Source organism: Callorhinchus milii, unplaced genomic scaffold (assembly GCF_018977255.1).
Source record: "Callorhinchus milii isolate IMCB2004 unplaced genomic scaffold, IMCB_Cmil_1.0 Scaffold6, whole genome shotgun sequence".
Lineage (NCBI taxonomy): Eukaryota > Metazoa > Chordata > Chondrichthyes > Chimaeriformes > Callorhinchidae > Callorhinchus > Callorhinchus milii.
Genome location: NW_024704747.1, coordinates 23,083,388 through 23,108,804, shown reverse-complemented (window position 1 = coordinate 23,108,804; position 25,417 = coordinate 23,083,388). Strand labels below are relative to the sequence as shown.

At 39.8% G+C, this 25,417-nt stretch overlaps 1 protein-coding gene across 1 annotated transcript in view; it reads left to right on the top strand.

Annotated features, from left to right (window-relative positions):
- The window catches only part of LOC103176589, a gene marked incomplete at its 5' end in the record, with an annotated part of 108,320 nt that overhangs the window by 18,525 nt on the left and 64,378 nt on the right, over positions 1-25,417 (top strand). Inside the window, 25 exons of the mRNA XM_042336242.1 lie at positions 292-345; positions 776-829; positions 2,221-2,265; positions 2,352-2,450; positions 2,531-2,638; positions 2,742-2,795; positions 2,895-2,948; positions 3,386-3,439; positions 4,115-4,168; positions 4,480-4,587; positions 5,615-5,668; positions 6,519-6,572; positions 7,214-7,375; positions 8,218-8,325; positions 8,981-9,088; positions 9,529-9,582; positions 9,675-9,782; positions 10,551-10,604; positions 11,147-11,254; positions 11,442-11,495; positions 11,897-12,004; positions 12,113-12,389; positions 12,801-12,991; positions 13,498-13,740; positions 14,990-15,132. Coding sequence (XP_042192176.1) covers positions 292-345; positions 776-829; positions 2,221-2,265; positions 2,352-2,450; positions 2,531-2,638; positions 2,742-2,795; positions 2,895-2,948; positions 3,386-3,439; positions 4,115-4,168; positions 4,480-4,587; positions 5,615-5,668; positions 6,519-6,572; positions 7,214-7,375; positions 8,218-8,325; positions 8,981-9,088; positions 9,529-9,582; positions 9,675-9,782; positions 10,551-10,604; positions 11,147-11,254; positions 11,442-11,495; positions 11,897-12,004; positions 12,113-12,389; positions 12,801-12,991; positions 13,498-13,740; positions 14,990-15,132 — 2,510 coding nt within the window. The remainder of the gene's footprint in view (positions 1-291; positions 346-775; positions 830-2,220; positions 2,266-2,351; positions 2,451-2,530; positions 2,639-2,741; positions 2,796-2,894; positions 2,949-3,385; positions 3,440-4,114; positions 4,169-4,479; positions 4,588-5,614; positions 5,669-6,518; positions 6,573-7,213; positions 7,376-8,217; positions 8,326-8,980; positions 9,089-9,528; positions 9,583-9,674; positions 9,783-10,550; positions 10,605-11,146; positions 11,255-11,441; positions 11,496-11,896; positions 12,005-12,112; positions 12,390-12,800; positions 12,992-13,497; positions 13,741-14,989; positions 15,133-25,417) is intronic.

Below are 25,417 nucleotides of genomic sequence, written 5' to 3'. Positions count from 1 at the left end.
TTCCTTCTCTCCTGGTGCTTCAGAGAACCCAGCACCATTCCCAGAATTAGCTGATACAAGATTAATGAATGCTATGATGGTTCTCACTCACAGAATATTTTACTGTAAAATGCATTTTAAGCACCGTAATCTCAAGAGATGCGCATTATCGAACAATACTCAGGAATTGCTGTCTTGCCAGTATTCAAACAAACTTGTTAAACTTTGGTAGCTGAAAACTTGACAATTTAATTATATTATTGCTCTGACTTCTCCAAGGATGCAGTGATAAGGTGTTACATCTTGTTTTAGGGGTCGCCTGGTGAAAGAGGAGGGCCAGGGCTTCCAGGTGCTCCCGGCTCCCAGGTAAAAGTACAACACCTTGCATTTATATAGCACCTTTCATGTAGGGTAACATCTTGTACAATACAGTTTGCATTCATACAATTCATGCCATTCATCTTGGAAGGATGTCTCAAAGACCTTGACACTGCTGGTTGGTTGCCCAAGCTGGGGGTGGGAGCTGAAAGGGGGTGGTGAGGGGAGCAACGACCAAAAGCACAGGCATATAGCTACGCTAGGGATGAAGGAGCTCAGACATACAGTGAGGTGAGACTGTGGAGGGAGTTATATTTCATGCAACAGAACTTAAAATTAAGTCTTGATAACTTGCTTGTCATCCGACTTGCGAACAAGAATTGCTCTGAGAATCTGGATTATCAGGTCTAAAAGGGGTATAGATTTGCATTTGTCTGTTTCCGGATTTGACTTTACTGTAATTTATTTTACACAACAGGGTCTAAGTGGTGCTGTTGGTCCCCCTGGTAAAAATGGGAATCCTGGTGAACCAGTAAGTCAATATTCAATAAACTATTATTTTATTTCCATGTCCATTTCACAGCAGGCGCATTTCAGATATTTGGGTCAAAATTAAGTAATCAAAGCCGATTTTGTGAAGGATTTGTAATCACTGAATCCTGCGAGCACCAAATGTGTGTCACCATGACTTGCAGGAACTGTTCTCTGACCCGATCATATTTTCAATCCCATTGCAATGAGAAAAACAACAACAACTTGCATTTATACAGTGCACCTCACGTAGGGTAGTGTTCCAGAGTGCTTAACTGCTGGTTAAAATGTCCATTCACGAAGTGGAGAGGAAAGCCTTGTTGGTGTATTGATTGATCATTCACTGAAGCTTTCCAGACAGTGTAAAGACAGTGTGACGTGTATGGAACATTCAGTTTGATTTGAGTACTCTTGAGCATGGTGATGTGTCAAAGAAAAGACTGGCTAGCTGACAAAGAAAAGGCAGTGGGAAGCTACGCTAATAACAAATCAGTCTTACTGCTCAATTTAATTCCTCGCTTCTTTCTTCATTTCTCTTTGCATCGAGGGCAGCTTCCTACTAGGGCAAGCCAGGTCTTTGAACCATTGCATCTCTTTCAGACACTGGGTTATAACCACGTTCCTAAACCGATGGTTATAATCTTAATCAATTTATTTTTCATTGCAATGCCACTCCACCAAACTTCAGATTTCCATGGATCTTCCCATTACCTTCTCACGTTGTCTGACTTTCCCTCTTGATGTAACATTTTAACATTCTACTGTTCCATTAATACTTGCTCCTTTGGACGCAGTTGCCAACCATTAATTCTCATGTTGTCCCCAACAGTCATTTCTACTCCAATGGCAATGAGGATTTGTCTCACAGTCACTACAGTTGACAACATTTTTGGTTTTGTAGACTCAGGGATTTCATTCATAATTCAAAATGTCAACCAGTGTCAGTGATTCTTGTCTTCTCAGACTGCAGAGTTCACAGTTTCAGTGGAGAATAATGATAATAATAATAATAATCACCCCATAATAATCATCATCATATTAATAATATATTGTCAAAATGTCTCAAAAGAGTTTCACAAAGTTTAGTGACTGGGTACTTGTTGAGATGCAACACCAGTATGACGATAATGGGACGAGAGCATGGGGATAAGATTAGAGTAGATTGCTTCAGTGGGGGAATCTTACACGAGAACACTATTAGCCAAATGGCTTCCTTTGCTGTACTCTCAATAATCCTATGAATATTCCAGAGAATTTTGATTATAATTCTCGTTCTACAATCAAATAAGCAAACCTCAGATATTTCACAAATATTTTTTATTTTTGCACCAACATCAGACAAAGGATTTATGACTTGCATAAATTATTTTTGTTCATTTGCTCCTTGTGTAGGGTAATACTGGTGAAAAGGGCAGTGCTGGAACACCAGGCCTGAAAGTAAGTCCAGTTGAAAAATCCTTGCTGCTTTTCTTATCTGTTTCCAAGTTACGATTGTGTAACATTGAAAATGTTGTTACACTCAGGGTGAGGATGGTGCTATAGGTGACCGAGGACCTCCAGGTTCTCCAGGAACTATTGGAGTACCAGGGCCTCCTGGCAGTAATGGACCAGATGGTGCCAAGGTAAGAATTGAGATGTTATAGTTATGTTGACTGAAAATATAGCTATGTTATTTCATGGGCAATTTTCTCTTTAAACCCAGGGCGCGCTTGGACCTCCAGGCCCATCGGGAGCAATGGGGTCTCCAGGACTTCAAGGTATGCCAGGGGAGAGAGGTAGACTTGGGGCTGAAGGTCCAAAAGGTGAAAAAGTAGGTGTGCTTTTTTAACTCGGATTTTATTGAGTTTAGAATTTAATTTATTGCAATAGATGAGGCTAAAATGTATCTCACTAAAATGTTTTCCCTCCAACAGGGGGATATTGGTCCCAAAGGTCCCGATGGCAGTGTTGGTAAAGATGGTGACAAAGTAAGTACACAGATTGGCTTTACCTACTCTATAACACTCTATAACACTTTATCAGCTCTTTGCCATTTGATGCATTTATTGCTGTCTGTTCTGATGTAGGGTTTTCCAGGTGTCATGGGTCCACCGGGTCAACCTGGCTCTTCAGGAAACAGGGTAATATATTCATTCAGCCTATTCTACATTATTGCTCCTTTATAACATCAGACATCATATGCTGTTCAATAAGAAATAACATGCCAGTTTTCTGTAAACAAAATAGAAAAACAAAAACAAAATCCTCTTAAGGATCAATAGGACTACCTTGCCATATTGATGGAGGCATTGAAAAATTAATTTTTATATTAATTTAGCAAATAATAATAATCCTTGCGTTTAGAATAGAGCCTTATCACGGCTTCAAAACATCTCAAAGCTCTTCACAGAATATACGGTGAAGTGAATTGACTGTATATTTTGTGGGCAAAGGTGTAAACTAAAACTTCAGTAATTGACATGATATTTGTTTGTCGGACAATGTTCAGTGAGCTGTTTAATGTTACTTTTGATGATCTGCCTGTTCTGCTCTTTGATTATTTTCTTCTCCTGTCCAGGGCGAGCCTGGTCCCGCTGGACCTCCTGGTCCCGTTGGTGTCCGTGGCTCTAATGTGAGTGAAGTACGACTATGGGTTTAAGAATTGCATCCGTGGACAAACGATCATGAGTAGAAAGTCCTATAAACTCAACACACGCCTCATTAATAGTTCACTAAGGTGTTATTTAAGTACATCTTAATTCTGTCATTTCATTCAATATCTACAGGTGATGACAGATGGCATATTGCCAGAGTTTAGCTCAGTCTTGCATTAATAATAATAATAATCCTTGCATTTAATATAGTGCCTTATCACGCCTTTGAGGCATCTCAAAGCGCTTCACAGAATATACTATGAAGTGAATTGACTGTATATTTTGTGAGCAAAATTTTGTGGGCATTCTAGTTACAGATGCAAGAGGTGGTATAAAGTACCCCAATCTGCTTATAGTACTGGTGTACTGTGGATAGATGAATAATCCTGAAATATTCCATATTTTAAATCTGTCATTTACATAAATTTTTGACAGTGATCATATAAATATGCAAACAGTTCTGTTCTCTGAGCTAATGTAAGTTTATGATCAATAATGTGCATATGAATAGATGTTGCATTAATAAGTATGAGCTTCAGTAAACTACTGTCGTGTAGGGTGTCTATTAGATTATGTGATGCCATGTTTCTTTAGACAAACAATTCATTTGTTTTCTAGCCATTTGAGAAAAAACGAATATTGTTTATTTCTAGGGTGAAAGAGGTGAATCTGGTCCCAAAGGACCCAGTGGATTTCCTGGGCCTCCAGTGAGTATCAGACTCCAAAGATTCTATGCAGCACTTTCAAACATGCTCACTGTAAGCTTCGTGAACTGAGTATATATATTAATCTGTTCAAAAGTAAATCGAAACTGGATGGTAAAATCACCATTTCATAATCACCATTTCATAATAATTATTGAAAAAGTAACCAAACTCGCATATCAGTTGAGGTGAAATGAATAAAAAAAAATTTGACAGTGAAGATTGTGAGTAGATGTTCACAATTTTATTGAGATTATTTCTCTAAAATTTGTGCTGTCTAAGTGTACAATTAAATTGTAGTTTTATCACACCAGGGTCTGGATGGGCAACCTGGGTCTAAAGGTTCAGTTGGCAATCCTGGTTTAAGAGGTACCTCTGGCTTCCCGGGTCCTCAAGGTACAAAAGGTTTGCCGGGTTCACAGGTAAGCAAATTGCTCAATAAAAGTTATCCACATAATACCAGATAAACACAATCTCCTGTTACAAATCTCATGTATTGGGTTGTATCTATTACATCTTGTCCATATCCAAATATGTCAGAAGCTGACCCATTGGAATGACAATAACGATCGATGCCCATCTCCTGCCAAGCATCAGGAGTCTCCTTTGGCCACAACATGGCTTCAAGGAGGTCAGAACACTTAATGGAGTTACAGTGGGTCGCTTCCAACACAAAATAATACAATGCCATTTATATTGATACAGCGCTTTTCACAACACATCTTAGTACAAGTAGGATTCGCCATTTACAAACCAGATTAGACCCCATTGTGGGCAAAGTATAGTTGTTTATCTTCAAGATAAACGATTTAGACCATGCAATGTCCTTAAAGAAATAACTGGGAGGTTTCAAAACAAGGTTTTCTGGGATAGTGAAGTTATGTGGCTAAGTAAAATTGCTTTTACTGGTAATTGATATAGAACAAGAAAAATGTACAACACATTAGGTCCACTTGGTTCTTCTTTTCTTGTCGGTGATGTTTATTTTAAATAATTGCGCAAAGGACAAATGGCTTGCATGAACAGCTGGGTGAATTTTGGAGTTTGCGTAATTGCTTTGAATAAGATCCAAATCTTCAAGGGCTAGCTGGATCACTCAACTTGAACTAATGTGAAATAATTGGAAAATATTTAATTGGAAAGACAGTAAAGGCCAAAAGGGAAATAAAACATTAAAAAGAATGATAGTAGGAATAGGATATGAGAGGAGGCTAAGTATATATAATGGAGGAGATGACTCATTAAGACTGGGATGGATAGGATGATCAAAGGGATCAGCCTTATGACCAGGCATGAATAATTCCAAAGGTTGATTTGTACATACCATTGCTTTCTAAAAGAGAGTGAGTTCAATCTTGTATGTAATTTCTACAATAATGTGGTTAATATATTTGTAAATTATTAAACACTTTAAGGTTCTCAATTAACTGATGTGTTACATTTGAATAGGGCCTTGCTGGTTTATCCGGTCCCAAAGGTGATCGCGGTTTGCCAGGCTCTCCTGTGAGTACTAATGTTATCACTCCAACTTACTTGCTTTGTGGATGTCTCTGCACAATTTCAGCTTAAGAATCTTTCATAAAACAGTTTTATATACAACTGAAATAATCATTATTTCCTCATATTCCAGTGTGTTCTGCTGAGAATATAATCTGAATTGTAATATATATATTTATATATTTATAACTACTTTTAAAAACGCGGTGGATGGGTATTTGAGGAGCATGGGTTTGCAAGATTATGGGGAAAGGGCTGGGGAGTGGGATTGACATTAATTGCTCTATTCAGATAGCCGGCACTAACTCAATGGGCCGAATGGCCTCTTTTTGTGGGGTACAATTCTATGATTCTATGAACTGTGCAACATTGCATTTAACATAGACCTCAGTTATGCCTTGATAGGTGAGAAGGAGCGAGATAGGGAAATCGAACTGCACTGAAAGTGAGAGTATTCATCAAAGAAAATCTAGAGTACGCCAGAGCAGACAAGTAAAAAGGACAAGTGAAAGAGAAACCAGAGTGACTTGCAAAGAGAGGACAATGAAACCAATTCGAAATTAGAAGGACAGACAGGCAGCGAGCAAAACTGATGAATAACAAGCCATTAGGAGCCAGATAAAAAGGGGATAATGATTGGAGCAATTTTGCTATCGAACCAAGAGAATGAAAATAGTCCTGATGAGCTTGTAAATAAGCCACAGCTTTTCAGATTGTTATGTGGAATAAATATAATTAAAATACACCGTTTATTTCAAGGAGTAAAAGTGTTGTCCAATATAAAAGCTTACCGTCAAAATGTTGGAAGCAGTAACATAATTAGTGTGAAACGTTTTAAAAAATATATATTTTTCAGGGTATACGCGGTATACCTGGGAGTGTTGGTGCAAGTGGACTTCCTGGGGCACCGGTAAGTCAGTTTCAATCAATGAACTGTTCAATAATATATAATAATATTTTTTGCATTTGATATAGTATCTGGGACGTCCTCCCGACGTGAAAGGCGCTAAATAAATGGAATCTTGTTGTTGTTGTTGTTGTTGTTATTGCATCATCTTAAAGCACTTCAAAGGATTTCACTGTAAAGTCTACTGACTGTTTATTTGTAAACAAATAGGAAACATGTCATGCTGATGACAGTATATTGGAGTAAAACTCCCCATGTTAACAAATTTCTTATTTCTAATCCTGTTAGAAATCACCCAGTGACCTGTTTGCTGTTGATTTTAAAAAATACATCCTATTGACTTTTTGAATCAATATTAATGTGTCTAGCTGTAATGATTTACTGACACCAGGGTGGTCCAGGGTGGAACCAATTTCATCCGCTCTCCCCCCACCCCCCACCCCCCCCCCACCCCCACCCTCTTCCTCCATTTGTTTCTGGAAGGGAAACACAAACATATTGCTTATGCGGTTCGCTGACGTTTCTCAAATAGGGCATCAGTCCCTCAGCAGCCAAAAGGTTGGAACACCCTGAAAAATAACCAATGGGGAAAAAATGTCCTGTTGCACTTTGCATTACTCCTACCTTTATCTTTTTTTGAACAGGGTAACTCCGGCTCTCGAGGTCTACCAGGCCCAGCTGGTAAACCTGGTCCTCTAGGTCCAAGTGGCAGCACTGGACTACCTGGGAGCCCTGGAGAAGCTGGTCCCAAGGGTGAGGCCGGTGGTCCAGGGGAAATAGGACCCCCGGGTCTAGATGGACCTCCAGTGAGTCACTTATCTCATTTATGGAACAAAAATGTTTAAATTCATTTTTTAAATTTAATAATATTCCTTGCATTTGATATAGCGCCTTATCACTTTCATTGAGATGTCTCAAAGCGCTTCACAGAATATAATAATAATAATAATCCTTACATTTGATATAGCGCTTTTCACGTCTTCTAGACGTCCCAAAGCTCTTCACAGAATATACTGTAAGGTGAATTTGTGGGCGAACGCGGCAGCCAATTGCGCACAGCAGTGTCCCACAAACAGTCATGGAATTGAAAATTACCAATTTATTATTGTTTTTGTTTTTTGGAGGGATTATTATTAGGTGTGTCCCACAGACAGTCGTGAATTGAGTGACCAAATTATTATTAAGATACCTATATAAGTGTACCTATATCTATATTCACACACATATGTTTTAGATACCTATATAATTGATCAATATTGCTGTAAACTTGTAATAATATTGTTGTAAAGTCCTTACCCTAAAATGGTTCTTGATATTTGATATAGCGTCTTTTACATCAGGAGAATCCTCAAAATATTTCAGAAGATTTACTGTAAAGTGTAACATCTGTGTATTTAGAAGGCAAATACCGCAGAGCAATGCGAATGAGAAGAGCAATGTGCAACAGCCAGTCATGAAAATGACATGACGATAGGAATTAGTTCACAAAGCTTATCAGATGTCGGCAGAAGACTACCTGTTCAGTTAAAATCTATAGATGATGTGCGTAATGCGCAGATTTGACTGTAGAAAAACCAGACAATAAAAATACCTCTGACTGACAATTTCTGGGATCTTACTACATACACTATCTTTCCATATTTCATAGGGTCCTTCTGGTATAATAGGCATTCAAGGTATTCCTGGGGCACGTGGTATAGCAGGTTTACATGGCAGTTTGGGACGTGCAGGGCCTCCAGGTCGAAGCGGTTTACCTGTAAGTAATAATCTTCAGGCTTTTAAGTATGATTATGTATTCATGAACCACAATGAGATTATCTACTTCGATTTGTTTCACAGGGGAGGGCATCCTGAAATATAATTCCTGAAACATTTCACTTTCATTGTGTACTATTCCTTACAGCACCCATTCAGTTAGATCTGTGATATCTCAATAGCTTGCTTTTATTGCTTTTATTGAACGAAAGGTTAGCTTTGGTCATAAATTCTATGTTTCTCTTTATGATAGGATAGCTGTTCTGCACTGTAAATACACTTAAAAGCACAAGATTCAAATTATATATATAGATATGTACAATATAAAGTGCCATGAATCCATAGTCACAAATGTACTTATCATAGCTCAAAAGAGCGAATTAGTAAGGTAAATTGTTTTCATTTAGGTTGTTCATTTAGACATAGATGAATACGAATGATAAATAAACATGGATATTTAATATAAACATCCCAATTCGAAATAGAGCACCTTCCTGAACTGAGAAAATTATAGAAAAATCCTGAGAAAAATATAATGCATGCTACAATGTATTTATATATGCTTTACAATATCATAAAGGCAGAGAGAATCATAAGCAATAGTGTTATATTTCTAAATGATCCATCCTCTTACAAATGTGTTGTTTTATTTTCAGGGTGAAGCTGGCAAACAAGGTGAACCTGGTGTATCTGGAGGGCGAGGACCTGCTGGCCAAGTCGGACACCCTGGTCTAAGAGGTCCCCCTGGTGAGGCTGGAAAAACTGTAAGTGGATTTAAATGTGTTTGAATCCTGCTTGAACTATAAGAGGACTCACTGCCCCACATAGACACACTGCACGATCAACACAATTATCTTCTCAGGTTCAGGACAAAAGTGCAATTTCAGTAGAGTGGCACATCTACTTTCATTGACCTCATTCAAAGAACAAATCAGATAGTTTTCTGTTAGGAAGTACTGTAATACCTCAGGATTTGGTAATTTGGCATACAACGTGTCATGCGACTGCCAGAAGAGTGGAAGGCAAACTGGATAGACCTTGGCCTTCTTTCCCCGAGCAAATTAGTATGTTCTTAGACAACTGCAAATTTGCTGTTTAGATAAACTGTTCCTTGAGCAATCTTTGATTGCTACAGTTAATTGTGAAGGTTATTTTGGGGGTGCTTTATGCTGTATTATACTAAGTACCTTCATTGTTTCTTTAGGGTAACCCTGGTGCTGATGGCGCTCCTGGTCGAGATGGAACTCCAGGGCCTAAGGTAAGAACCGAATCGTATTTTGATCAAACTCAAATTTAGCATTTAAATTGCTTATCTCCTCTTCTGATCAATGGTAATTGTTTTCTGGGCAGGGCAATCGTGGCGAGTCTGGCACTTCAGGCAATCCTGGTCCTCCTGGTTTTCCCGGTTCCCCAGGTCAACCTGGTACAGCTGGCAAACACGGTGGCAGAGGACAACCGGTAAGTTTGGAAATCAGCACAACTTCCCACCCAACTATGACTCGTGTAACCGTGCACTATGTGAGCACATGTCAAGGCTCAGTCAATTCACTAGAAGTTGGTCTGAAACCTCAGCCTCAGCAAACATATTCAGTCTTCTCTGTGCGCAATTGGCTGCCACGTTTCATTCACAAAAAAAAAACAGTCACTACACTTTACAGAGTATCCTGTGAAGTGCTTTGAGATCTCGAAGACATGATAAGACGCTATATCAAATGCAAGGTTTATTATTATCTATTATCTTTTATATATTTTCTTTCATATCATTTTATATACTTTACTTTTTTTTCTTGCATATCATTTCGCCCACAAAAATATAGTGTCAATTCACTTTACTTCTTCTGTGAAGCGCTTTGAGACGTCTCAATGACTTGATACAGTGTTATATCAAATGCAAGGATTATTGTTATCTATTGACTTGAAATCTTCAAGGTTCTGATGACAGACCTGACCTCAGAAATCCTCATGATATTTTTTTTAAAAAAAGCGCATTTCATATGAATTATTTCAGAACTAATTGCGTTTTCTTTGTATTAATCATTCTTTGCCAAACAACAAAGCTTTGTCAAAGATACAATAGGCTAATTGGTCCCTTCTGTGCTGTACAATTGATTCCAGTACCTTACTGAAAAACACTCAAACGGTTAGTTTTACACAAATGTGAATCAATGCTTAAAATGCAACTGCTGTACAGTAAAGTGCATACTTTTCTTTCATCTCTCCTCTTAGGGTAATCCTGGCTCGCAAGGTTCCTCAGGGTCTCCTGGACGTCCTGGGCTTGTGGTAAGTTTGTTGGTTGTTCACATATATTCTGATTCATTGATGGAATCATTTGAAGGTTATAATGAGGATGATGAGGAGGGCATTGGACAAATCAAGTTGAGGCGGGAGGTGACAAAGACATACATGAGATGGAATCACTCTGGGACACTACCCTGTGTGAAGGGTACTATATAAAGGCAAGTTGTATTTTTTACATTCACAAATTTCGAGTTAGCAATTTAATCACAGTAAAAACTATTATTTGCAGCTGCGTATAATAAATATACTCTACACTTCTTCACCATGGAAGTTACCTTGGAAACAAATTTGGTTGCCACTGTTTGCTTTTTATGTGTGGATTCGGCAACTAGCCTAAATGAAGAATTTTGTGGTCATTTCTTGCAAGTTTTGTTTGGATCGCCATTGAAACCAATTCACTAGTGTACTTGGTGCCGTGTGCATGTTAGCCCTTGGAAAATGATGCAGTTGATGCATATGTTGAGTATTTCCATAGAATTATTCTGATCCAGTAGCGTGATAAATTACCATTGCATATTTTCCAGGGTCCTCACGGCCTTCGGGGTGAGAAGGGTGAAAGAGGGGAACCAGGTACTAATGGCATTAAGGGTCATCGTGGATTCCCAGGTGGGCAAGGCCTGCCAGGACCTCCTGTAAGTAATATATATTGTGTTCCGTATAATCACACTAAACTCCAGTTAACGCAATTCAGAATGAAGAATAAACTAATGGATGTTTTTTTAAAACCTTTAATAGTTTATATGATTTGTAATTGCAAATGCTGTTATTTTACAGAAGTCAAGTGAGCATTTCTTTATGTGTCTGTTTTTTTTTGGCTAGGGTTCTAATGGAGATCCGGGTCAAGCTGGGAGTCCTGGACCTCAAGGTGTTAGAGTGAGTGAAATGAACAATTTGCAGTCTAAATCGGGCTGTTATCTTTCTAGAGCACAGAGATGCACCAGGGTGGTGGACTACTGGTAGTCTTATTAACTAACTCGGATTACATCGCTTAAGATTAAACGTTTTCTCTACCCCTGAAGACGTTTCTGACGTTTAATGAAAGTACAAGATTCAACTGTGTCCATCCTTGTGCACCTATAATCTACCATTTATATCTTCAACAGTTGTACAGAAATCAAGTTCCAAACTACACTTATGCAAATAGCAGGGTTGAAATCATTGGTGTATTTAAATCTTGCCAGACCCGTGTGTAAATATTCACATGCTTGTGGAATATTGGGTAAAAATTTACGGCTAATTTATTTTTCATGTGCATTTTGAAAATTGTTATGTAGGGTCCTCCAGGTTCAGCTGGTTCTCCTGGCAAAGATGGTAGCAGTGGGTATCCTGGCTCCATAGGTCTTTCCGGATCCCGGGGTTCACGAGGAGAATCTGGCCCTCCTGTAAGTGAGCAATTCACCCGAATCCTGCCTGTGAGGTTACACATTGAATTAACAAGACACTCGACTGCGTTTGTGGACAAATGAGCATAAATCGTTTGAACTCCACAGGGTGTTCCTGGTGAACAAGGTATTCCTGGCCTCCCTGGTCCTCCTGGTTCCTGTTGTTCTGGAGGATTTGAATCTGTAGATAAAGGTGACACGTTCCAGGGGTCATACTATGGGGATCAGCCAGGTAATTTGGCACAGGAATCAGAACTGGAAGTCATGGCGACTCTGAAGTCACTGAATGGCCGGATAGATGCCATTGATATCCCTAATGGATCACAGAAGAATCCTGCCCAAAGTTGTCGGGACCTAAAATCCTGTCACCCAGAATTCGACAGCGGTAAGAAGATAGTTTTAAGAAGCATTTTATTTTTGTGTGACAAACTGCCTGATTCTGCAAATTGGTCAGGAAATGCCTTTTGTAAGTTTAATTTGCTCAGCAAACCCTGGGCTGTTTCTCACATCATGCATGACAGAACCAGTTGCATATTCAAGGTTCTAGGGTTTACAGACATTACCTGATCTTTAACACTAGATCATGGAGTAGCAATGATTAGGGTGTACGTACACTGAAGCTATGCAGCATCAAGATGTTTCTCATCCTGCTGATCTCTACATACCTACAATTCCATTATTGGATTGATACACCGATTATACTAAATGGGTTCTTTAACCTGGAAATGAATTTGTATTTCTTTCAATTATCATACATCTTGGTGCTTTGCTGTAAGACGTCACTTTGTCTTCACAGGAGAGTACTGGATTGATCCCAACCAAGGCTGTAAATTGGACGCCATCAAGGTGCACTGTAACATGGAGACTGGGGAGACCTGCATGCACCCTAACCCTGCGAGCATCCCACGTAAGAGCTGGTGGTCAAACAGAGGCAGCCGTGAGATGAAGCATGTGTGGTTTGGAGAGTCTATGGATGGCGGCTTCTACGTGAGTGTCAGACTGCTGGACCACAACACCCTGTAGAATATAATATACAGAGCATCTGCTCAGGAATGTTGTGACGTGTTATAAAACATATATCTGTGGTCTCATCAGAATAGTCAATATCAACATTAACTAAATACACACATTTAATTTTACTAATGTTAAAATTCTTAGTTTAGGCTATATTCCATAACAATTTAACAGCTCCTTAAATTAGGACTGTGATCAAATACTTATACTCTCATTATAAGAATTCAGAGGATTGTTATTCGGAGGATTAAAGCCCTTGTCTTCGTATGTTAATGTTTCCGCATTTTACATCGAAAGAAGTGTGCATTCTCTGGACAGACATCCTTACGTTCTCAATGTTAAAACTGTCTTGTAGTGCAGAATAATGCTTAAAGTAAAATACTAAAATGCATTTGCATTGCGGATAGAGTGTTTTCTGATGTCTTTGAACACTACACACATATTTCTGTGAAAGCTGACTGAAAAGTTTATTTCCACAGTTCAGCTATGGTGACCAGGGCGTAGATGAAGACGTCGCTGAAATCCAAATGGGATTCCTTCGTTTGCTTTCCGTTCGAGGTTCCCAGAATATCACGTACCACTGTAAGAACAGCATCGCATACATGGATGCTGAGACTGGAAATATCAAGAAGGCTTTAAGGCTGATGAGCTGGTCTGATTCTGAACTCAAGGCTGAAGGAAACATCAAATTAAGATACAGTGTCCTTGAAGATGGTTGCAGTGTAAGTACATGTGAATGAAAAATTGATCCACTGGCAGAAATGTTTGATAAGTGACTTTGATACAAGAAAAGTTACTTATAAATATAGAGACTTGAAGGGAATATGATGGAATTCCCACTATTTCTAAGGTATTATATATATTACGTAAATATTGTATATACATAAAGACTCTCAGCGCCTTGGGAAGTCCTCCTGACGTGAAAGGCGCTTTATAAATGGAATCTTGTTGTTGTTGTTGACTCTTAAGAGCATCCTGCACATAATAAAATGGTATAGCTAAGGAATGCAAAATGGCACATTTCCAGGATTGATCCTTTGTCTATGCTGAATTAATGGTTGGTAGCTGAGGAGAACCATACAGTTGTTTTAGGATTGAGAACAAAAAGTCAGCCAGAGTTACTATCACTGATGTTTGTCCAATCGGTTCAGTTGGAAAGCTGATTTTTTGCCAGATAAGGAGGCAATCTCAGTTTAATCTAACCTGAGCGGGCGATAAAACTGGCACCCTGATTATGATCCCTTCAAAAACATTTTTTTAAAAAAATTTGGACACTCAATCCACCACTGTTTGTGGGACACTGCTGTGTGCAATTGCCTGACGCGTTTCACCCACAAAACATCCAGTCAATTCACTTTACAGTATATTCTGTGAAGCGCTGTGAGATGTCTCGAAGACATGATACGGCACTATATCAAATGCAAGGATTATTATTGTTATATAATGATGGATAAGGGCAAGATTAGACTTGACCTTGATATTCTCCATGATTGAATAGCTTCCTGCCACTAGATAGACTCCTACATAAACAATCTCCACTTGAGTGAGATACCAAAAGCCAGCCAGCAGATGTACATGGGAAGAAATTCCATTTGGCTCTAAATTTACTTTATTTATACAATTTTTAAAGCATCCAGAATTTGACAAATTATTGAGTTTTGCCTTAACTTTGAAATTTGCAAATATTTTGTGTCTTTTAGAACAACAAGGCTATCATTTTGGTTAATTTTGTTCACAAAGCTGCCTTGGTTTTATTTATTTTCTAAGAAAACCAAAGTAATTGTAAGTATGGTGAACATAAGAACGTACATCTATTTAAAAATAATTAAAATGAGTGTACCTTTAAAAATAAGTTGATATTTAAAAAGAATTGGACTTTTAGAGAGTTGGTGCAGACTAATTTTCACTAGTTAATAAGTTTAATGCAAGACATCCATTAGTTAATGACCATTTGATCCTATGTTCTCACAGAAACACACTGGAGAGTGGAGCAAGACCGTCTTTCAGTACAGGACTCGGAAGACAATTCACCTGCCCATTGTGGATCTGGCACCAATGGATATTGGTGCAGAAGAACAGGAATTTGCTGTTGACCTTGGTCCTGTCTGCTTCTTGTAATGTCAGATTATTTAAATTGCCATTTCCAACTTTATTAAAAAAAGGTTGACACAGAACTGATTTCTCTACACCCCACCTCTCCCCATTGCTGGTATTCCAAGTTCTAACTACTTGCAGTAAGGTTTCTCTAGACTCTGAGGGAACTGTTTTGAGATATAATTTATCATCTGTTTTAATTAAAGAAAAGAAAAGGTTATAATTGAAAAAACTTGAGGTTTATGGGTCTTGTTTTTGTGAATTTCACAGTTCACAAACTGTAATAAAAGTTCATGAAATTCACTGCCCAGAGCAAATGTGAACTCTGACCCTTACAAGAGAAACATCTTGATCAAAAACTGAGTTCCTTGACAGCATTTCCCAATTAATGTTCATTAGGTATTTTTTACGATCAAGTAGTGGTTATTTCAAAAATAAAAGATAAAATCTTAAGGCTTTGGAATATCAAGGCATACAATTAATTCCATGTCAAACTCCATACAGCGATTGGGTGAAAATGATGATGGGAATTTATTAGAATAGTAGAACTAAAGAAATTTACAAAACGAATGAAGGCCAATCAGCCCATTGTGCTTTTGCTGGCTGTTTGATAGATGAACCACAGTTCTGCTGATCTGTTGGTTAAAATATGGATTATTTCTCTATCCATCAATGTCTTCTGTACCTCAGAATCCCTGAGGCAATCTATTGTTTCGTGATTGACTAAATAACTTTTGTAACTGTGGTGCGTTTTGCAGGTCTCGACATTGAACAAACCATTTGTAAGACTGTCTATTTGCTAAGTCATCTCTCTACTATGCAACACTCACCAGATATTCTATTGTACTCCATTTTCGATTATTAGACTCTTTTTGTACCTTCTCCTAAATTTTCTATATTTTTTCCTTGGTGTTATTTATACCTGAAAATGCAGAAAAATCAGTTTATGAGGTACTACGTATACTAAAAAAAGCCTATCTTTCACCTACCTCATCATGGATGCTGTACTGAATGTAGAATGATTTCTGTAAAAGGATCACTCACTACGTGAGCCCCAGATTTCTCAAGTTGGTTTATCACCAAATTTTATCTCCAAGACTTGTGTAATTGATTAAATTACTATCACTTGCATAGAAACATTCACCTTGAGGAAAGGGGGAGTAAGCTAGGGCTAAACTGGCTTCAAGTACTTGCATTTTATAGAAATAAATTGTCATAATGATTCAAAGAACTTGACGATAACTTCATTGATGATGAGAACTGTCAAGTGCAGTGACTTCTTGTAGGCAAGCATAATAATTCTCTTTCATTTGATATAACACTTTTAGCTTTTTGTGCTTTTTGCTGTAAAGTAGTAACTGTATTTTGTAGGCGAATATGGCAGTTACAAGGTCCAACAAGCAGTCATAAAACGAATGACCAATTAATCTGACAACATTGTTGGCCAGAAAAGCAAGCGCCTTCGTAGAAAGTGCCTTCTTTTTTCGAATAATATCATAAGATCTTTAAACTTCACCAAGTTTCAAGCAGGCGAGACTTAGGTGTCTCTCATCTGAATAACGACACTCCCTCTACTGGACTAGAGTGTCAGCCAAGAAGGCTAAACACAAATTCCAAAATGAGCTTGAATCATTATCGATACCATCACCCAGAACTTCCAATTGTGCTAGACTGAAATTAATCCAGCAACTAGTATTTTGAGCATATCAACATTATACATATACATGGATATGTACACACATAACTTCCTGATCCCTGTCGTCCAGTACAGTAGATAAGTGCAATGTTGCACTGTTGCAGTATTTTAAGGGTAATCTAGACCTTAGTACTTCAGATGTGTTTAGCAATGCTACTAATTGATCAATCTGAAAGAAACCTAGTGGAACAGGCTTGATGGGCTGAATGGCATTATTCTGTCTTGGTTTCCCATGTTAGATATTCCAAAATGTAAAATACATCCAGCTGGGTGTTTATTTGTGGTTTGGTCACTGGGGCTATTTTGCCTGAAGATCTTTGACGTCCACCGGATGATGTTTGCATTTTGAAAAGTAAGATATTAATCATAATATTGAGCCGTTGTATTGGACTTTAGTAGTGATTCTCCTTAAATTATACACGATGCAAAAGGGTTGTTGATTTGTTAATTCATTAAAAAAGATTGAAAATTGTCTCTTGATAAAACGTATGGATTTATCCATGCACCTTTCTGAAAATGTATAAACATATCAAAGGGATGGGGTTAAAAACTGCATTGTTTCCACTGGATCTCATTACTATGTTTGTGCAGTTGATTGTGTTCAGTCTTCTCTAAATGGTGCTATTTTTTTAAACACTAAGGTTGGTCAGACAATTACAAGGGAATAACTAATGGTGCTAATGTGTTCTCAGTTGTGCCACTTTAAAAATATTTTAGACATTCCATCTGTCTCTACAAAAACTCATGACTTCTTTGAAATGCTGTCAATTTCCAATTTTTGCGTTCTATGTGTGAATTGTTTTTTTTAGAAAGATATTGGCAATTAGAATAAATAAAATTGGAGGTTGCACAAGTCATTTGTACTAACACATCTGCAGTAGATGAGGTAACCTGTTTTCTCTGGTGCTTCTTTTCTGTTTGATCGTCTTAACAGAAACCAATAAAATTCAATGTAGATGAATAATTCCTCTCTGGTTTTACCATTTGAAGGCGGTTGTTATTTTGTATGAAAATCACCCTTTGTCGGGTGAACTTAGACTTTGGAATCAGCTAACACTACCTGTGAGTTGGCTCAGCAAATATGACTTAGCAGTGGTACTGAACTGTAATGCAGTGAAATGCTGGGCGGAAGTCCTTGATGTAACTGTCCAGTGCCTGTTCTGCCTTCTATACACTTCTGCAAATAATCACAGGTGAAAGGGTTACAAGTAGTCTATCTATGTTTACCAAAAATATTGTCATGTAAGTTTAATGTGCAAGTATTGATGATTTGCTCAAAAAATAATTCAATTCCCTTCTGAGTGCTGTAATTGAGTCGACATACACTACGCTAGATGGCAGTGTCTCACACAAGTCAACAACTCCCAAAGTATGAAGAAATTATTTCTCAACTATAAGGTCATAACTTCTTTAGGATGATGCTTTAATTTCTGGTAGCACTATCCTGGTTTTGTAAAAACTACCTTCCCTAATAATAAATTAGGTTACTCAATCCACAATGGTTTGGGGGACACTGCTGTGCACAATTGGCTGCTGCGTTTCGCCCACAAAACTCACAGTCACTACACTTTTTTTTAAGTGCTTTATGACGTCTCAACGACGTGATAAGGCGCTATATCAAATGCAAGGATTATTATTATTAATATGATACATTTTTCCCTCAATTAACTAATTTCACCCAGGGTACTATTGCTGAGTGAACACTCATCAATTGGCCATTTATAATGTCCAGGACTTTTTCTGAAGAAAGAGAATGGAATGAAATACGTTTTTAATAGTACTGTTTCTTTTTGTTCTTCATACTGTTAATTTGTTATGACATGAATTTATAAACATTAACAAAAGACCATCAGAAATAATGCTTGTGGATTTCAAAATTCCCTTCAAAAGGGCATTGAAACTGTTGGAGAGAACTTAGAGCAGGGTGGAAAAGATCATTCTCGGACTTGAAAGTGCATTGACTGAGACACAAGGGCAAAGAGTTTGTATAAATCATGTTTATAACTCCTGAGTGTTGAGGTTCTGGGCTCTGTTGTATTTATATACTCCGGTTCAATCTTCTGTCACAATTTCAAGTGGAGCTAACTACATCAACAACAACAAAATTTATAGAGCGCCTTTCACGTTGGGAGGACGTCCCAAGGCGTTGGACAGTCAGGGGTCAGGACCCAAGCATGGGGGAGGGGTGGAGTAGGGGTGAGGAAAGGCAGAGAGGTGGGAGGGCGACTGAAGGCACAATCAAAAAGGAGGTTCTTGAGACCGGCCTTGAAGAAGGCAAGGAAGGAAGCGAGGCAAAGGGAATGTGGGATGGAGTTCCAGTGTGTGGGGCAGAGAGGCTGAAAGCCCGGCCACCGATGGTAGGGCGGGTCGGGCGGGAGACATGGAGCAGGCCGGAGCCCGCTGAATGGAGGGTACGGGCAGGTTGGTAGGGAGTCAGCAGGTCAGAGAGTTAGGAGGGGGCAAAGCAAAAGTGAGGATGAGGATCTTGAATTAGATACTCTGAGGGATGGGGAGCCAGTGGAGTCGGGCGAGGGTGGGAGGAATGGGGTCACGGAGCCTGGTGCACAAGAGTACATGAGCTGCAGAGTTTTCGATGATCTGCAGCTTGTGAAGGGAAGAGTTGGAAAGGCCGATGAGGAAGGAGTCTCCATAATCAAGCCAAGCCTTGATATGACGAATACGTGGGTGACGGTTTCGGCAGCCTGAGGGGTGAGGCAGTGGCAGAGTCTGGTAATGTTGTGGAGGTGGTGGTAGCAGTGTCGGTCATGGCGTGGATGTGGGGGAGAAAGGACAGTTCAGGATCAAACAAGACACCCAAGTTCCTGACTGGCTTAGGGAGGTTGAGTGTGTAGCGTGGAGGCTGATGCTGCCAGCGCCCAAGGTGCGGAGGCGCTGGCGCGAGCCAATCAGGAGGGTCTCGGTCTTGCTGACATTCAGTTGGAGAGCATTGTCCCTCGTCCAGGACTTGATGTCGGACAGGCAGTCGGTCAGGACGCCAGAAACCTGGAGTTGACGGTGGAGGCAGAGAGATAGAGTTGGGTGTCATCCACATACATGTGGAAATTTACCCCATGTCTGCGGATGACGTCACCAAGGGGGAGCACGTAGAGGGTGAAGAGGAAGGGACCGAGGACAGAGCCCTGAAGAATGCTGCATGAGATGGTGCGGGGGCTGGAGGAGAAACTGTTTGCAGAGACAAAGTGGAGGCGGTGTGAAAGGTAGGATCTGAACTAGGCAAGGGCAGAAACTTGAAGGTTGAGGTGGGACAAGAGGCAGTGGCGGAGGATTGAATGGTCCACAGTATCAAAAGCGTAGGAGAGGTCAAGGAGGACGAGGAGGCAGAGGGAGCCCTGGTCATACATAGTCATGGTGTCATTTGTGACCTTGACCAGACCAGTTTCCACGCTGTGGGCAACACGGAAATCCGATTGGAGGGGCTCATGGAGAGAGTGGGAGGAGAGGAAAGAGCGAAGCTGGGGGGTGATGGCTCTCTCAGGATTAACCTGGACAATTTGGCTGAGGCAAGAACGGAGCGGTAGGTTTTGATGTGGTCCAACCAGATGTGCCAGTGGATCGTTAGGCCGGATTTGAGCCAAGTGCTGAGGAGAAGTCTGAGGAGGTGGAGCAAGAGGGGGTGAAGTGGAGTTTGAAGTCGCCTAGGATGATACCTAACTCCTGCAGTCAATTCAATTTTTATAGTTCATTTGCTTTCTCCGAGTAGCTAAATATCATCTGATGAAATTTATACACACCTTTTTTTAAAAAGCAGGTGCAGTTGAAATTAAGATTTTTTTGAAAACTACAATTCATTTAAAACATCTGTAGCCTGTACATATTTTTATTGATGAACTGAATTTAATAGCAAATGTATTGTAGAAAAATACAGTGCCCTCTAAATAGGAAACATTTGGCAGTTTTAACATCAGCAACAAAATCACATTTTTATAACGCCTTTCAGGTTGGGAGGATGGCCCAAGGCGCTGGGCTGAAATGCAAATGATATTTGATTGATGGATAACTTCAGGCTTTTAAACTATTATTTAATGGTAAATGTCGCAAATCTCACTACATAAATTTTTGCCTGCAAAACTTAAATTATATTACTTCGAAGCCATAGGGTGGCGCTCTTCACACATGCTCTTCACAAATGCACGATTTAAAGAGAACGGCAAAGTAAATACTGTACATGTTCACTGCATAATCAAGGAGACTGAAAAACCTTGTAACTGAATATTTTAGGTAGAGTTTAGAGAACAACGATCAATTCAATTTAGTTCCTAAACTTTGTTATGGCTGTGGAATATTAATTATCAGGTTTTAACATTTAGAGAGTGCATGTTTCATTGCATTGACCTGGGAAGTAATGTTCCCATTCATTGCTAAATGTGCCTCATCAAGATTTCAAAAACAATCCAACTGCACTGAAATAAGACATTTTTCTCACAAATATAAGGCTATTTCTCACACTAGTAAATTTTTGTTACTGCCAATTGAAGCCAAGTTTATGTTTATACAATTGTATAATTTTCATCCTGTTCATCTGTCTCCCTTGGTCTTTAGCCCAAATGACTAAAGTGTTTTAAAACATTGGCTTGAAGTCTTATTTTTACTTTAACCCACACTCTTTCCTGGAGATCAAATTCCATGTGCGCCTCAAGAAAAAAGAAAAAGTAGCCTATTGAAGAAGTCTAGACGATTGAACTCAAAAAACTCAGAGCTTGAACTTAAATCTCGTCTCCTTCTAACTGCAGTTCAAAAATAATAGTTGAAGATGGATGATTCTAAATGAAGATCACTAGTGACAGATATACATTGATATATTATAATAATAAATATTGCTTGCATTTGATATAATGCCTTATCACGTTGTTGAGACATCTCAAAGCGCTTCACAGAATATATTGTAAAGTGGATTCTGTGTATTTTGTGGACGAAATGTTTATATTGCTTATATTGCTGATAAGGAAAAGGAATCCAGAAATAATTGATTTGTGAAACACTGGAGCAAAACAGTTGACCCAGGGTTAAGGGAAAATTGTGAAGGCAGCTAATATTGCAGAAGGAGAGCTTGATGGAAGTTTAAAAAATAAATGTAACTTTGCCTTTGAAGTTACTTTATGTTTTCTTCCAAAAACACCTTTGGCATTTTTATTGCAAACTTTCATTTGGTTAGTAGTTTCTTGTCCTCACTCACAGACACTTCATTTATGTTAAGTTGTTCACAAATTATAATTTGTTACTAGTTATATTAAAAGTGTCAGGACTGCCAGGGCCAAAGTCTTTCACTTTACTTTTTGAGGTAGTGTTATCAACTAAGACAGAGCATCTAGTACCTCAGTGTTAAGTGTCAAACCCATAAAGGACAACAGTAATGATTTACATTTATACAGGGTCTTTCATGGCAGGAGAATATCTCAAAGAACTTCACACAGCTGATCTGGAGCCTAAGGTGGGGGGAGCTGGGAGAGCTGGGGGGTGTGGGGGGGTGGGGTTGGGTGGTTTGGTAGTGGGGTGCAGGCAAGAGAGTTAGGTGACCAACAGCACAATTGAATGAATTAGGGCAGCTTGAAGGTGGGGAGTCAGCGAGCAAGGCAGAGGCACTCAAGGATGGAGGGCAGAGAGAACGAGGCAGAATTACTGAAAGCTCATTCACTGATGTGGCGGATCAGACAGAGAACTTGAAGCAGACCAGTATTTGCTGAGCAGTGGTACTGGCTGCTGTCACAGGAGGTTGCAGAGATAGGATGGGGTAAGGTGGTGGAGGAATTTGAAAGTTAGGACTTGGATTGTAAATTCAATCTACTCTGGGATGGTGAGCCAGAGCAGCAAAAGGAATTCACAGAACTGGTTCAAGAGAGGAGATAAGCTGCAGATTTTTCATGCTTGTGGTGGAAGCAGCTGGGATGTCTGGCAAGCAAAGCATTGGGATAATCAACAGGAGACACATTCAGAATGAATTGCTCACTCAGACACTAAAACAAATTAAACCAAATGTTGATTCATCAACAATTTCTAAACAACATTGAATAGCAGTACAGTAAATACACAAGTGTCAACTCCTTGTAGGTCCAACAGTTTTTTTGTTAAAGATGCTCTGTGTAATATAGCAAGAATGAGTTTAATTGGTGAAGACTTAAACAAGCCATTTGTAAGGCTAGACTTTTCACTATTTAGTATTTTTCTTCTCACCCAAGACCCACTGTCTAACAAATTTCTTTTGTTTAAATAATTCCTTTGGGTCATTGAGTTCCAGAAAAAACTCTTTTTGGTATTCCTCGGTCACTTAGTTCAATCAGTTGAGTCTATTGAAAATTTCAGGGGTAGGGAGTAAAATCACACTTTTCTTTGTTTAACAGGCTCTTTATTCTTCAGGGAGCTCCTATTTGATTATAAATTGTCTGACACCTTTCCTCACTGTTGGTATCTGCTCCAAAAGACTTGTCCGTACCTTTGTCTTTGTCATGTACCTAGCCTGAGATTTCAGAAAAAACATTTCATGAACTTTCTTCATGTTATCCCAGAGTGATATTTTATGATTAATGACATTACTATATGGTTCCTAAGTATGGTTTCTGCAAGAGAAGACATTGGGGATATCGATTGAAAGATACAATCAATATCTTCATCAGTCATTAGTCCCAATTGTTGTTTCTTATCAGTACCAAGGAGTCATGGTAACACTAACGTTTGCTTGAACAATGTCCTAATGGACACGCAGAGAAGGGGTGAAGAGCAAACTGCTCATGCTTGTCTCTTTTAAAGGACAGCAAGGTCCCAAAGTAGGTCAAGCTTGCGAGAAGAACAACAAAATTGCATCTTGGGGAGAAGAGGGAGACCAAAGGCACGGTCGAAGAGGAGGGTCTTGAGATGGGTCTTGAAGGAGGCAAGGGAGGGGGCGAGGCAGAGGGACTGCAGGATGGAGTTCCAGAGGGCGGGGGCAGAGTGGCTGAAGGCCCAACCGACAATGGTGGGGCAGTCCTCCTTTATGGATCTGAACTCCTGCAGCAGAGACTTCTTCCAGCCCATTTACAAAGTACATGATCAAGCAGTGACGTGGATTTGTCTCAAACACAGGACGCGGCTGCACAGAGGGAGGCTTCTGGCCTACACTGACCTGTCGCTAAGTACCTAGAGGTAGAGGCGATGTCACAGTGGGCATGTCTATTGGTCAAGACCCCTCACGTGAGAACCTGGATTAAACTGCCGGTACTGAATAAGTCTGGTATGCAACACTGGACTTGGACCTCAAGAGCATCAAGGTGGCAAATCGCACGCTATCCTGCAAAGGTCCTTCCAACTTGCTGAAAGCAGATGTCTACCCCTGATGAGGAAAGTCTGAGGCTTGGGGCGACAGTTGCTGGAAGGCATTAACTGGAGTTAGTGAATACTCGTTTGTTCATCTGTACATCCAATGCCTGGAATCCACCTTGATTGGCTTGCAGAGAGGTAAGCAGCTGCTGCTTAAGCTCCACATCTAAAATTTGTGGAACCATCGTTTCCAATGGGGATGCGTGTCCGAGCTTCAGACAGGAAGATGGTGCCAATGCTCTGACACATTTCATGCTGAGCTGTGTTTCCCACCAGGAAGCTCGCAGGGAGTTCCTGGTACCTGCCATCCACCTAGTGAAGGATCAAACCCACTCCTTGGGGAAAGTGGGGGGGGTGGGGGTCTACTTGGAGCTGAACTGGCTCCAAGCTAACATGTTTGACAACAGAATTTACGAATCAAACCCACCCTCCATGGCAGTCTTGGTGGCCCAGTTCATGAGCTAGGCATGTCTGCAGTAATCCAGGGCACTGCCGCTGGCTCATTGGCAGGACATGGAAGGGCAGACCAGTCACTGGGGGCAGGGTCTCTTCACACCTTTTATCTTGCGAAACATAGCCCTAATGGGTAGGGTTGTCCTGGCTGGATAAGCAGTGGGAAAGCTTGCCAGCCAGTGCTCTCAAAGGCAAGCTGTGTGGTCTTTAGCTGGTTAGACTCCGGCAGTACCTCAATGAAAACTGGGATCCCCAAGCCTTGGCTCTTGCACCTCATACCTTCAGGAATTAGGTGAGCATGGTGCATTCCCTCCAGGGAGAGAGTGCGCATCCCATTCCAACAATTTATCTCTGGAATTTCCATATGTAGGTGGGATGCACAGAACTCTCAGTTTGGTTTGGATATTCTTAAGCATGGTGATAGGTTTCCTCAGTTTGATTTTGATACTTTTAAGCATAGTGATGGGTCCTGGCTGACCAACGTAAAATGGACTAACAGATTCAAGTGGGAACTCTGGAAATTGGGAGCAAGTCACATTTGCTTTGACGTGAGGGAACTCCCCTCTGAATGTAGATTGAGTTGGAATGGTGTTCCAGCAAGTCAGCATTACAGACTTCCCAATTTCTTAAGAAGTAATTCAGAAATCCATTTTAAAATACTGCAGAATTGATAAACTAAGCCACATGTAATAAGTACACAAGATTGGTTTGGATGAAGTCAAATAGTTTGGTAGTGGATCTCTTGTCCCAATTTCATTAGCTCTGACACTTGTGTTATGTACTGATAGAGTAATATGACATGGAAACAGCCCATTCGGCACAAATCACTGATGACCCCACTGATCTCA